This window comes from Primulina huaijiensis, chromosome 3 (assembly GCF_012295235.1).
Source record: "Primulina huaijiensis isolate GDHJ02 chromosome 3, ASM1229523v2, whole genome shotgun sequence".
Classification (NCBI taxonomy): Eukaryota; Viridiplantae; Streptophyta; class Magnoliopsida; order Lamiales; family Gesneriaceae; genus Primulina; species Primulina huaijiensis.
Window position 1 is genome coordinate 4,772,856 of NC_133308.1, and position 14,744 is coordinate 4,787,599.

Here is a 14,744-nt window from a genome sequence, read left to right on the forward strand (position 1 = left end):
CTAGGAATATTTTATATATAAAGAAAGAGCACTCTTGAAGCATGAGTTGGGAAAATATATAGGGTAAGTTGCATGTACAAGAAACAAAAATCTGGGTAGTTGAAATTATTTAAGGTTATATATATGGCAAGAACAAAGACACTCGAACGAATTTGGGGTAGAAAATCACATGCTGGTTGGGATATATCTAATCGCTATGAATACGAGTCGTCGTCGTTGTCTCTCTTCAAAATTTTTTAATGTTGTTATGGTAAAAAAATAAAAGAAAAATTTGCATTCATAGTATTAATTTTGTGATAGAATTGTGATTCTATGGAATAATTAAACTTACTAGGTTAATAATAACTGTTAGAAAATTTCATGTTTGCAATCCTGATTTTGATGTTAACAAAACTTGATATTGTATGTCTAACATATTTACTCAAGTGTGAAGTTATTAACACAAGAAAGAAACTGAAACTGAGTTTAGCCAAACTGAATTTCTGGCAAATTTCGGTGTTTTGATGATATATATCTCATCTGGATAATTTAAATGACAATCCGTCAACTTGACCGATCAGAAAACTCAATTTGAAACAAGTCGTACGTCATGTCAGTTGGGTAAAATCGGATGTTATCTAGGCCAAACCGTTCGCTGACCAAACTGATTGTACGAAAACAGCAATCAGTTAAGTATGAGCAGTTACGATATTTTGGCCATATCTCTTAGCTTAGTTATTGGAATGAAGTGATTCAGTATGCGATCGAAAGATAAGACGATAATATACAAATCATCTTAATAAGTCAAAGTCTGAATCGAAGTTTACGATACTGATAAATGATGATGAAGCTACTGGTTCTGCACAAATGAAGTTGGACAAAATACATGGTATATATATATATATATACACACATACACACACATATACGCATTTTAAGTTTGTAATTAAGCCAAATATTGTACGCATAAATTTTTTTTAATGCGCGTATTTTTTAAACATTTGTATATGTACTTAAATAGAAAATTAAAATGTTCAAAGTCGAAATGCCATTTTGATTATTACAAAAAGGAAATACATGCATTTTTTCTCCCTATATTTTAGAAAAATATTTTTGTCAAAAATGTTAAAAAAATAATGTTATGTAAAAAAAGGATAAAAAGAGCATCATTGTTTTTCAATTATTAAATTCAAAAAGACGACGTCCATTTTGGAAACTTTTAGTAGACACAAATCTGGAAATTTGTAATTTTATTTATGTAAGTTGATATATATTTTTTATTTTAATCATTATTATTGTAACATATCAAAATTTGATTTTCATATCATAATTTGGATTTTTTGTTTTGATCCTTTATTTTGCCAAAGTCAAAAACAACAAAACTCATCGAATATTACATATCTGGCATCAATGTCTTTTGTTTGGCTTATGTGACGAGAATAAATCATATGTTACACACATTAAAATAAATCTAAACGAAATAAAGAGAAATTAGGATTTTGGTCTGATAAGTTATCATATTTTAGATTTTAGCCACATAAGATTGTGTTTCATCCAATAATTTGGAATATTGGATATTTTGCATCGATGATGTCATATGTAACTCATAGGACGATAATACTATATATTACATAAATAAATCGACCTAAGTAAAATGAAAATTTTGTCTCTCTAATTTTTAAATATTGATTGTCGTTTTGGTTTTTCCCCCCTTTATTTTTGTTTAGACGAATTTTTACATGTGTAGCATTGGCTTTATTTGCATAATATGAATCACATGAGAGAGAATTAATGACAAATTAGTAATACTCGTTCGATTTTTAGTGATCTCCAACAAAAAATGATAAAAAAAATCATATTACAAGATAGAAGCCAAATTTGGACAAGTTATACGACTAAAATTCAGAACAAACCAACTTTCATGTCCAAAATCCCATTTCCCCCCCCCCCCCCCCCCCAAAATAAAGCAAAAGACACATAATCTTTTAGGAAAGTTTGTTGTGTGTTGAAGGATTTGAGGCTGCATCTATATATAGACACTCTGGCTTCATACAGGCAGTCACTGAATGGCCAGCTAAAAGGCCAAAAGTTGGTCAGCTGGAGCACCAACAGTTGGCCATCCGATAGGCCAAAAGTCAGTCCAGCAAAAGCACCAACATGCAGACCATATGGAGAGTCAGACAGATGGAAGGTCATCCAAAATTGAATTTTCGAGAATAAAAATAGCAAAGCCAGGTGAATCTTTGTGGGCAATTTTGCACCAACAGGCAGACCATATAGAGAGTCCAACGGATAGAAGGTAATCCAATATTGAATTTTCGAAAATAAAAATAGCAAAAGCCAGGTGAATCTTGGTGTGCAATTTTGCCTTAATCGGTCCGACATTCGACGCACCTAGGTTGCGTTCGTATGCTTGCACGCAAGTCAAACCATTTCCAATGCAAATCGAGCCCATGATTTGCACCCCCTTGCGCGGCGTGCACGAAAGAGAGTCTCTTGGCCAATCATTTTTACACATTCACAAAGTATAACTCAATATAAGCTCACTCATGTTATTATTTTCCTATGTGGGACATTCTCATCTACTTATAAGGCCTTACTTGTCCAATATTCTATTCAAATGAACAAGTCCAATAGGTCAAAATATTATGTGTCCAACAATGTAAAATATTGTAAGATACATATTTGCAAAAATATTCTAAAGGTATGTTGAATTTAACTTGCAGATTGCCCATCAACGAAAGCACAAGTTTAGATTGATTAAGAAAGATTTTTAAATATTAATTGATGAAATTTAAACATCGATGCTCGGAAAATAAGATGATTCAATAGTTTGGATAGTCACCGAATGAACTACATGTCAGATAGATTACCTGATCATCGGAAACCAAAGAATCAACATTAGAAAGGGTTTAGAGGTAAGCTCCAATGTATCTCTTACGACGCTCAAGTCAAATATTAGAAAATATATAGTGGACAATGAATACAAGACGTTAATTCTAAAACTTTAAACCAAACCCGATATTTATATAGAATACAATGTACTATTTTTGGTAAAACTTTGAGGTCAACGACTTAGATCAGGGGCTGGTCTCCCCTACAATTTAACAAGTCCGCTACCCTAGAACCTTTCTGGGAGCTCGGCCTCAACTGCCAATCTCAATAACTTTGGATATATCACTTTTAAGGATCATTAGTTATTGTTTTATGAATATCGATGATTGATGATTCACCTTAATTCACATATTAAAAACGATCATTCCATTGAGAGTATAAAGGATATATTGGCTCACTTCTCCAAATTGATATATTGTCGTTTTTAGTAAGATCTTTGGTTTTTTGAGACGCATACATTCTCTCTTTAAAAGTGATTAGTCCTATGGAATCCTCAAGACGGGCTCCGAGCTCTACTCCCTTGTCGTGGTTTGTTCTATCCTATCCATATGGGTAGTGCCCCAAAATCATTGAGGAGTTGGCACTTATCAAATTTTGACACGTGTCAACTCTTCATTGTATGGAATGGAGTTGACAAGTGTCAACTACTCAATGGTTTTGAGACACTACCCATGTGGATAGGGTCGAACAAACTCTTGTCGTGGGAGTAGCTCACCTTGACCCTTAACGAGTATCTGTCCAATCCAACACCTAACATAATCTTGTGGTTGTCATGATCTCATGAAATCTCTTAATTATTTCTTGATTTACTTCTCCACATGCCGTGATTTTAATTAGTCACTTAAAATATCCATGTGGGTGGCTAATTAACCTAAACATTTATTATTATAAATATATATCACCGACACCTAAAATATTATTATATTATTTAATTAATAAAAAAGATGTCAACTATAGTACGCCTACGATGTCCTTAGGTTTCATTAATACTAGTAACTCTGCACACGCACCGCGTGTGTGTACAATTTTTTTTATAATTATCGAGAGGTTAAAGTGAAATGTGAAAAATTATCGGTTAAAGTGAAATGTGAAAAATTATCGAGGGATTAAAGTGCTATTTAAATTGTTGAAATTTAAAAAAAATACAAAAGTAAAAAAAAAAAGTGTTTGTTAAATTTTAAAAAAAATAAGAAAAATAAAAATGTAATATTGGTATTCTGTAAGGGCAAATTCGGAAAAAGATTTTGATGTCTATTTTGTCTCTATTAGGAGCATTCTTAATATATAGTATAGATATTTATTCAACCGTTGTCCGTCGTAGAACGCCATTTATGACCCTCGGCCCAATAAAAAATATGAATAAACTATTTTAAAAAATATTTATTTGGGAAATTATACAAATATAAAAACGATATGCTAAAAAATAAAACCAATCAAGTGAAGAAATCACGCAAAAGTTAAGATTGTAAATGTATTGATTCATATGTATTTCGAAACTACACCCAACTTTGTCACTTTATGACCCTCAATAGAGTCGGTAAACAAATCAAAGTGCATGCTAGTACGTAGAGCTTTCACGTTGTCCTGAGTCAAATGACTAATGATGTACAATCATAACTGCAGACTATTCTACTGGATAAATGATAATCAATTGGAAAGTTAGAGAGAGTGGTTGTTCAATACATCTTTAGACATCACATCTATATGAATGGATATTTTCGTGTCATTGCTTATGAAACATCTCGTTTACATCATAGATGATAGTCTCAAGCTCGAGCAATATTTATCCTTATTTTATATGACTGAATCGATTAGGAACCAATTTAGAATAAACAGTCTACTTTCTAATAAGTTTCACGATCTTAAGGTTAAAGACAAACCTCATGATATATATTGTTTATTCAAGGGCTTTATCTATGCACTTTTCATGAGTATACAGATAAAGTATGTGCCACAATTAGATAAAACCATAAAATATTATTAAAATAAAAATTATTTATATATAAAAATCAATAAAGCACAATCCATAAATTGACTCGCTTACTATTGTGATGTTGCCAATAAATAATAGTACCCGAAATGAGAGGGTCCAGATGATCAGCGAATCTGGATGATCAACCAATCCAAGTAGACAGTTGATCCTAATGGACAACCAATTCTAGTGATTAACCAATCCTGGTGGACGTCGAATCCATATGGTCAAGGAATTCAGGCGGACAACCAATCTGGGTGGTCATCAGTCCACTCGGATTGGTTTGATCATCAAGGTTGACTGATCACATGGATGTTTAGATCCTCTTATTTCATGTAATATTATTTTTTGGTTACATCATATTCTTTATGTTGTTTTTGTAATCAACAAACTTTTGAATAGTCTTCAACGTGGCTCGTTCAGTTAAAATATGTATGTTGTAAGATTATATTTAGCCTAAACCCAGAATCTGGAAATTTCCATGTCTAATCGTGATTCTCGACTACTTGGTGACTCCGTGTTGTCAGATTTGATATACATATGATAAGTGCTGTGATGTGGCTTGGAAATTATGGGATAGAGTGGGTGCCCAAAGTCCGAGCTAGTCGCCTTCTCTCAACAAGTGATATCTGAGGTGGACTAGCAGGGACCGAGCTCAAGTTGATTTTCTTGGCACACATTCGAACAACAATCACGTGAATGGTATGTGGGATAAGTTTTTCAACCACTCCGACGCTAAATTCAGTATTTAACTAACGAAAGAGAGAACTCAAGTAACAACACATGCCCATTCTTACATTTGGCATCCCACAAAACGTCATTACGATTCTTCCATATACACCACAAAATTGCTGCTGCTATTTGCTTTGTTATCTTCTGCATATTATTCCACCATAGTACCCATTGATGCAAGGTTACTGCCAATTACGCATGCTTAATGTTTCCATCGAACCAGTCCCGGACCCAAAAAGTTGAGAACCTGTCCTAATATCGGTTTTGGTTTCATGGATAAAACCATGGAACCGATCCGAACTGTAAAACCAGTTCGGGGTTTCCAGACTGATTCCGGTTCGATTCAGTTTGGGTCTGCTTTGACCAACCCCCACCATACAATAAACAAATTTTTTTTTGTATCCGGTCCGGAACTGGACCAAAATCGTGGCAAATTCCAAGAACCCGACCGGTTCAGGTTACAAATTCAAGGAACCGCCCTGAAGTCCTATATTTTATACAGGTTCAGGGAGGTTCGGAACCGGTCCCGACCTGTTCCGGTGCAGAACTCCGGTTACAGATTTACCGGGACGGTTCCGAACCGGTTCCAATTCAAGTCACCCGTTAAGCATGCCTACTGCCAATCCAAAGATAGATTCCATACACACCTAGCTCATAGACACGTTATCAATTCGTGGAATTTGTCGAATATTATTTTTAAGTCTGATGCTCTCCTAGTTATTGATGTATTGAACAATTCAGAACCAGTTTGCTCATATTTGGGTCTCATTGTAGAACTCTTGCCAGGGATATTCAATCATGTACTTTTGTTTTTGCAACAAGATCCATGCTCTTGAACGAGGGACTGCTTCTATACCTGATCTAGTGGGATCGGTCACACCTTCTCCACCTCTGACTTATGATTTAATTTAGTCTGACTTGGTTTAACAAATTTCCATGTTCATCTTTTTTTTTTTTAATAAAAAAAAGATGACTAATTTTTTTTTTTTATTTTCTGTGGAAACATTTATTGACTCCAGAACAAAAGAAAATCCAAATCTAAATCTCCTATCAAGCGAGTTACAAATCATTACATACATGAACTTAAAAATTAAATGATTGGATACCCAAAATAAAAAAAAAGGGCTTTCGCCATGCACGGAATCACATCATTTTCCTGCTCTTTCCTCGGGTTCCAGAAAGAAAAAGTATCACTGTGATTCTCCTAAATGAAGAAAAGACGGTCCCAGAAACAGTTTTTATAGCAACAACGATTTCGATGAAAATTTAAGCCTTTAAATCTGGATTGTCGTGGAGGCCAAGCTTAGAGAGAACAAGAGTGTAAGAATTCCAGTCGGTTCTACGGAGATACTTCAATAACTTTTTCCTCCTTTGAACCATTTCTTTAAGTCCCTTTAGGGAATGCTTATCCTACAACATTGGAGTTGTACACAATGCATCTGAATTAACGTTACCATATGACAACTATATAACTTTAGAATTGGATCTTCGGCTTCACTACGGAAGAAAAGACAATCTTGTCCGAGAAACTAACCTTCTTGCGCAAAACGAATGACAGATGCTTGATCTTTGTAGTGACTTGATCAACCATTCCAAAAAGATCATAGTATTAAGTGTTTTTTTACCAAAAAAAATGCACGAATTCAACCATTAACAATATGCACATGCTAATTCAAGTGGAAAAAAATTGCTTTTGGTTGTGGCCGTGTGTGGTTCATTAATTTCATTGAAAAAAGGTTCTGTCACAAGTTTCTACTTCCCAGGGAAACACATGGAATTCCTAGCTAATTCTAGAATCGAAGGCTTCTTTAAACACCATTTTATTCCTGTAGCTTTAAGCATTTGCTGCCGTAGATGCATCAGACACCTTTCTTCGACAAGACCACCTAACGTCTGATTCTGACACTGCATAGGCATCGTTAATAGATTAGTTCCGGCGACTATGAGAAATAAAGCCCGGAATTTCTCAAATTACATTAAATGAGAAAGACGAAGCCACAGTCACCTGGGCCTGAAGTGGCTCAAAAAAGTTGCAAGCAAACTTCAATTTGTTATCACTTGAGTCACCCATAATCTCTTTTACTCGAAAAATGTAATTGTCTAAAACATCGCATCCAACACATTGAGTTTTTTATTTAAATGTAAGCACACCATATCAAAATCACGATTGCCATTTTTCTAAAATTTAACTCATGAAACTATTTTATTAAAGTTTGATCCGATAATGATTCAAAAGATTAAAAAAACAAAAACTATACTTATGACTGAAACTAAATATCTGAAAAGTACAGATAAATTATGTCAAATTCAAAAAGAGGGAGCTCAAAAGAGTTTACCCCGAACACGAGCAGATCCACAATCTGATTCCGACATCTTAAATTCATCTCTTACTTTTTGAAGCTCGAAGTTCAATTTCTCAGCAGATGACATATGGTCAGGATGAAAATACTGTATAGCACAAGAAGAATATGATTACACAACTTGTCCTGCCACGACATTAACAGATTGAAAATGTAATAATACCCTAAATTATTTTGTTTCACAGTCAAATAGTTGTGTTCTACTGTTGCCCAAAATTATTCTTAAATATATAACATGTGATCAAATACTCAGTCAGTACAGTCAATGAATAGAAACACAATTAGTTTTCAAAAAATGGGACAAGAACCATTCGCAGTACAGCCAATGCACAGAAGAAAAAAATTTCGTTCCTGCACCCAATAAATGGATAATACTGAACCATAGTCCAAGTCACAATTCATAGTCCTTGAGCAAATATTTCAACATATCAACAAAATGCAAAGAATACGAGGATAACTTGTATGCAAGATAAAATTGGCTTCATAGATAATTCAGTCAGCGGATGGTTTGCGGAGGCACAGATCCATATTTCAGCTTCCAAAAAACCAATCCTGATCTGATGAAGCACCAGTGCACGACATGGTTCCAATTGACACCAGCATACTTACAAATAGTTTAACCAGTGTAAACTTATATATGTGAGGAACAAGGCATAGAGCAAATATGTTAATATGATCAAATGCATTGCAGTTCTAACAACGCAAAATGAAGTTTAAACTGAAAAACAAAAGAAGCAACCAAGAAAATAAAGCACTCGCCTTCTCCACCAGATGGTCCTTTGGAGGATTCAACATAAAGCTTGGGGTTCCACCAAGGCTAAAAACGTATTGTTTATGCACTTTAGGAGTTCATCAGCAAACAATAGACTTTAAACAGATACATTCGCATACAGTTAATTCGGCCGCAGCTAACAAGTTCAGAAAGATTTAACTAAACATTTTAGGAAACCTGAATTTTTGGAAAAAATAAGTCGTGTTGAAATTTACTCCCTTGAGAACGGCTACTATTACTAACACACCTACGACTACTTGCAAGAAATTCCGGAAAGAAAAGCAATAAAAAACTTACTATCTCTCTTGGCCTGCCCCTCGGACTTAAATTAATAGCCACAAGGCTTTCCCTCAAATCTTCAAAAGGGAATGTCGAACCCCTTGCTTTAATCTCATTTTCCTCAAGCACCCTCATTTTAGCAAACCTATCATTTAACTCCTGCAAAGAAAACCACTCCCCTTCTTCTCTGGCCTTAAACTTTCAAGCTTCTTCCCCATCTCCTCACAACTGTATTTCCTCACAAAATCCACAATATGTTTACCACCGACGTCCTTTTTATCCTTTCCAATTAATGATGCAGGTAAACTATCACTGCCTACAATGATCAACTGGGGTGCATTCATTTCCCCAGGTTTCAACTTCAAGCTTTCTGTGAACCTCGCAAGCGACATTGGATCCACGGGCTTCCCACTAGAATCATTTTGACGTCTCTGAGACATGGTCGTGACCCGAAACTAACGCAAGATTTCGCGAATAGTGTTAAACGAGACCTTACCACCAGTGGCGGAGGACAGATATTTAGAAGGGTTTGTGGGATCAGAGCTGACAGTTTGTGAACTTATGCTTTTCATGTAGAGCTCTTGGAATGAGTGAGGTTGATCGGAGGCCACGGAAGAAGATGGAGGTGGGACAGCAGAACGGCGGCGGAACTCGGAGAGATTTTTACTAATTTCTTGAAAGGAAACGATTTACGAAGGAGGAGACTGCAGATGTGTAGAATTCGAAAAGGAAAAGGTTTACGTCGGCAGGGATTCTCTTCGGAGACTGTCGTTCTTTACGAATTATATATTTTTCAAATGGTCAATTAATCATGCCAATTATTCGGAATATAATCAGATATCTAAAAGGAAAAAAAAGAATAAATTATCATCTAGGATAAAATAACAAAATTAATTGTTTTTAATTATTGAAAATCACTAAAAATATTAGTTGATGTAAATTTTTTATCATGTGAGGGAAAAAAAAACATAAATAGAAGTGAATTCACAAGTTGGCCTCGAGGAAATATTTATATGTTCTTGAGGATAATTTTAAAAAAATGTCAATGAGGAAATATTTAAATGTATCGACAAAAAGCATAAAAATAAATTAAGGCAGAACTAAGTTTAAACCAGTGTTCTAAAAAACCCGCTTAAGCCTCGTTTAAGCACGTTTAAGCTTGAAGCTCGGCAAAAACGCCTCGCTTCGGAGAAATCGGAAAAAAGCGGTCAAATTGTAGTTTGACCGAATTAAGCTTAATTAAAGAGTATTTAAGCACAATTAATCACATCTATTTATTTTTTAATTTTTTTATTTTGAAGGTATGTTTTTTTATTTTAAAATAATAAATTAGGTTTATAATGTAGATATTATTTTTTAATTTTAATTATGATTAAACGTGTTTGATAATGATTTGACAAATATTTAACATTTTTAATGTAGTCTAGTTGCAAAAACAAATAAAGATTGTAATTTTGAGATTTTTATGCTTCTATAAATATGAGAATTAATGCATCGGACTTAAATTTATCATATTTATGTATTATTTTATCTATTTATTGGTTTGAGATAATTACAATTACACTAAAGATAAAAAACGCTTTTTCACGCTTAAGCTTGTGCTAATCTCACTTAAGCTTGAAAAGTTTGGAGCTCGACATCCGCGTTTCGGGGTGCTTCACGCTTTTTAGAACCTTGGTTTAAACTAGTGTTTTCATAAACGAACATATTGGATTGATCGGTTACACCGAAAACCGATTACGATTTTGGTATGAACAACGGGGAAAAACTATTTGACCAGTTAAATCAGTCGGACAGATGATTAACAAATTGGATCAATTCACATTTTTTTTAAAAAAAATGTGAATTGATTGTTTGTTAATCATCTGTCCGACTGATTTAACTAAAAAAAAATGTGAATTGATCGTTTGTTATATATATAATTATTTGAATTTAAATTTTGTTAAAAATATTATTTAGTAGTATTAAATATTATTTGATTTTTTAAACCTTAGTAAGTATATATTTTTATTATTTGTATACACATCTATATCTTTAGAATTTAAATATATTATTTATTATATTATATTATTATTTTATATAATATAATAGTTTTCCAGTTAGACCATCCGGTTGAACTGATCAGACCGTTCGGTTGAATCGTTATTTTAAAATGGACTGGTGGATCATCTATTCGATTATAAAAAGATTGGTTTAGACATCAAAACATAAGAAACAGCTTAAGATCAGTTCCAATTTATTGCACCATCCTAAGGTAGTTTTTACACCAAAAAATCACAACGTTTGCATCAAACACAAAGCATATTGGAACACGTTTACTTCAAATTATAGTCTAAAAACTATTTTATTTCAATTCGCGGGCTCGCGACACTTTGTCTCGGCTATAAATCAACCTACAAATATATCAACATATTAACTAATACACACATTTGCTTTAAAAAAAAAAAAACTAAGAACTAAATTTTATATTTATAAACATTTGTTTTTGTTATAAATAAAAAAATATCAAAAACTAGTGGTTTTAATTACTTATTAAATAATTCAACTGATTATTAAAAAAAAAATACACTACAAGCAGTTTTTTTTATATATATGAATAGCAAACATATAAAAGTAGATTATAAATATAACTTTGGATACTGGACTTGTTAGTTCATAACATAAATTCAACGATAGCTAAGAATCAATGAGAAAATACAACCATCCTCTTCTCTCCTCATCCGGAAGTGCTTTTAATAATCTAAACCGTTCAGCATCACCACCCATCAATTTTTCGACTGCCTTGAATTTTTCGGTGTTCGTAAGTTCGGTTATGCTGGAAACAACCTCATATATTTCAATACCACTGGGTCTTTCTTCTTTCTTCTTGTTTGCCACAAACTCTTGAAAAGATGCTGCAATCATGCCAACAACCTCAACTAAAGCATCTTTTTTTGCTTTCTTCCTTTTCTTGATCATGGGATCCAATGAATCTGACGGCCGCAATTGTTCTTGTGCTGACTTTAACTCAGCTTCTTCTTCTTCTTCATCTCCCATCGAGTTGGCACCTTTTTCAAAAGTTTCAGACTTTAAACAAGTTGCTCTATCTCTTCCACAAAGAAGCACAATATCGCTCCAATTCTCAATCACTTTATTTTGCAAGCCTTTTGCATCCGGGTGTGACTATTCAAAGGAAAATGAGATATATGTATGTTGAGTAATTATAAAAGAAAATTCGAAAAAATTAAGTACCTCAACATATTCCTTCCATGAATCACGTTCATCTGAAGTGACAATAATCATTTTTCGCTCCTCATCCCAAAAAAATCCACTTTGCTTTTGGACATCTGTAACAACACTATAATATTTTTTCCAAGCCTTGAGTCTATTTTTAATATTTTCTTTTGACAAATTAAGATGCAATTTGGAATTTAAGTAGGTCACAGCAGCTTGTAAGGCTTTTGGTTTCCACGTGTCGCCATCGCATTTGTTTCCATGAGCCATTTGGTCAGTCAGAACTTTTGCCAAATGATTGTCCATTTCTCTGTTCCACGACACATAATTCCTCGATGATCCAAGTTGTTTCTTATGATATCCACCTACAAATTGACACATCATTTATGTTCAATACTAGCACTTTTCATTGTTTGACTGAAAAAAGGTACTGATGCAAACAACTAAGCTTAAATTGATATAGCCCACAAAAAAATAACAGCCACCACAAAGATAATCCCATGAATGTTCAAGGCTAACAATCTCCATGTACATTTTCAAGCTTGTTGCATAAACTACGTAGCATTCTGCTTCAAAAACTAAAAGAAAAACCGAGATATATCCATATTTCTACTGGCACAAAAGAGAGAAATCACAGCTGCACTTATGGGTGCCAAAGAAACAGGGGGCATTAAAAAAGGCAATTACTCCATCTATAACTCATAAGAAGCATTATCACACATATATTGTGTTGGTCCCACTTGCGGTACTTTGAGATAATAAAACTCGAAAATAAAGAATAAATTGGACACTGAGATTTACGTGGAAAACCCCTAAAAATTATTAGGGTAAAAACCACGGGCAAAATGAAAAGAATTTCCACTATAATATTTTGTGGTGTACAACTCACTCACTGTGTTTCCAAAGAGAACACACGCTCTCTTAATACAGGAGAACAAAACACCTCACAAATATTATAGAACTAAGCACTCAAATGCTTATAAAATGAGAGAAAACTCGAAGAAGATATGATTTCAGAATGAAGGAGGAAGCTCTATTTATAGAGCCCCTTGACCGTGTGAATACGCGTTTTATACGCGTAAAACGCATCTTCCGTCTTCTGAAATGTTAGTCAAATATTCCAACCCACGTTTAAAATTCAACCAACTTGTCTGCTGCATTTATTGTGTTGGCATTGTGTTTGCCAACTTGTTGTTCTGCCGACATTTCTCTCACTTGGAGATTTGATTGAGAATCAAACACATCTCCACACATCCTTTCAATCTTGTCATTGCCTGCTGCTTACGTTTCTGCTAGGCCACTTGAGGATCTACACCACTCAAACTTATCAGTGTTCACTGGCTTGGTCAGAAAATCAGCTATGTTATCCTTTGTATGGATCTTCTGCATATCCACTCTTCCTTCTTCTACTACTTCCCGCACAAAGTGAAATTGAACTCCAATGTGTTTCGTCCTGGAATGAAAAGCTGGATTCCTTGTGATGTGCAAGGCACTTTGACTGTCACAAAACAAAGGAACATTATTTTGTTTGTGCCCGATCTCCTCCAATAACCTTTTAATCCATATTGACTCCTTGCAAGCTTGAGTAGCTGCCATATATTCTGCCTCCGTTGTAGATAACGCCACAACTGTCTGCAGTTTTGAAACCCAGCTTCCTGCTCCTCCTGCAAGTGTAAACACATAACCAGTAGTAGATTTCTTCTTATCAGGATCACCTGCATAATCTGAATCGACAAGCCTCTGAGTGTAAAAGCCGATCCTCCATAACATTATGCAGCTTTCGAGGTACCCTTAATGTATCTAAGGATTCTCTTAACAGTGCTCCAATGCTCTCGTCCAGGATTCACCATATACCGACTAACTGCTCCCCCTGCTTGAGCAATGTCCGGTCTTGTACAGATCATGGCGAACATCAAACTTCCCACTGCTGATGCATATGGTACTCGAGACATCTCAATCCTCTCTGCTTCACTGCTAGGATACATCTCGGAGGATAACTTGAAGTTAACAGGAAGAGGGGTCGAAATTGGCTTACTATCGTGCCTGTTGAAGCGTTGCAAGACTTTCTTCAAATAATTTTTCTGGGAAAGCCAAATCTTTCTGTTACTTCTGTCTCGGTGAACTTGCATCCCTAGAATCTTGTTTGCTGGTCCCAAGTCCTTCATATCAAATTCCCTAGCCAACTGTGCCTTCAATCCTTGGACCTGATCTTTGTTGGGGTCTGCTACCAACATGTCGTCCACATACAACAGCAAAATGATATAATCATCATCAGACCTCTTGAAATACGTACAAGGGTCTGCACTCAGTCTGTTGTATCCAAGGCTCATAATATAGGAATCAAATCTCTTGTACCAACACCTCGGCGCCTGTTTGAGATCGTACAGAGATTTGTTCAACCTGCAAACCAAGTTCTCTTTGCCTTTTTCCGCAAAACCTTCTGGCTGGAGCATATAGATTTCTTCTTCAAGATCTCCATGAAGAAACGCCGTTTTCACATCTAGCTGTTCTAGATGTAGGTCAAACACCGCACACAATGCCA

At 34.7% G+C, this 14,744-nt stretch overlaps 1 protein-coding gene and 1 pseudogene across 1 annotated transcript in view; both read right to left on the minus strand.

Annotated features, from left to right (window-relative positions):
- Positions 1 to 6,585: 6,585 nt before the first annotated feature.
- LOC140974592 (uncharacterized) lies at positions 6,586 to 9,730 on the minus strand (annotated as a pseudogene).
- A 1,863-nt stretch (positions 9,731 to 11,593) lies between these two features.
- Positions 11,594 to 14,744, minus strand: part of LOC140973256 (uncharacterized) — a 7,932-nt gene continuing 4,781 nt past the window's right edge. The window contains exons 3-4 of the mRNA XM_073435917.1: positions 12,221 to 12,567; positions 11,594 to 12,151 (exon numbers count right to left, since the gene is read on the minus strand). Of these exons, the coding sequence (XP_073292018.1) occupies positions 11,666 to 12,151; positions 12,221 to 12,567 (833 nt within the window). The 3' untranslated portion in view covers positions 11,594 to 11,665. The remainder of the gene's footprint in view (positions 12,152 to 12,220; positions 12,568 to 14,744) is intronic.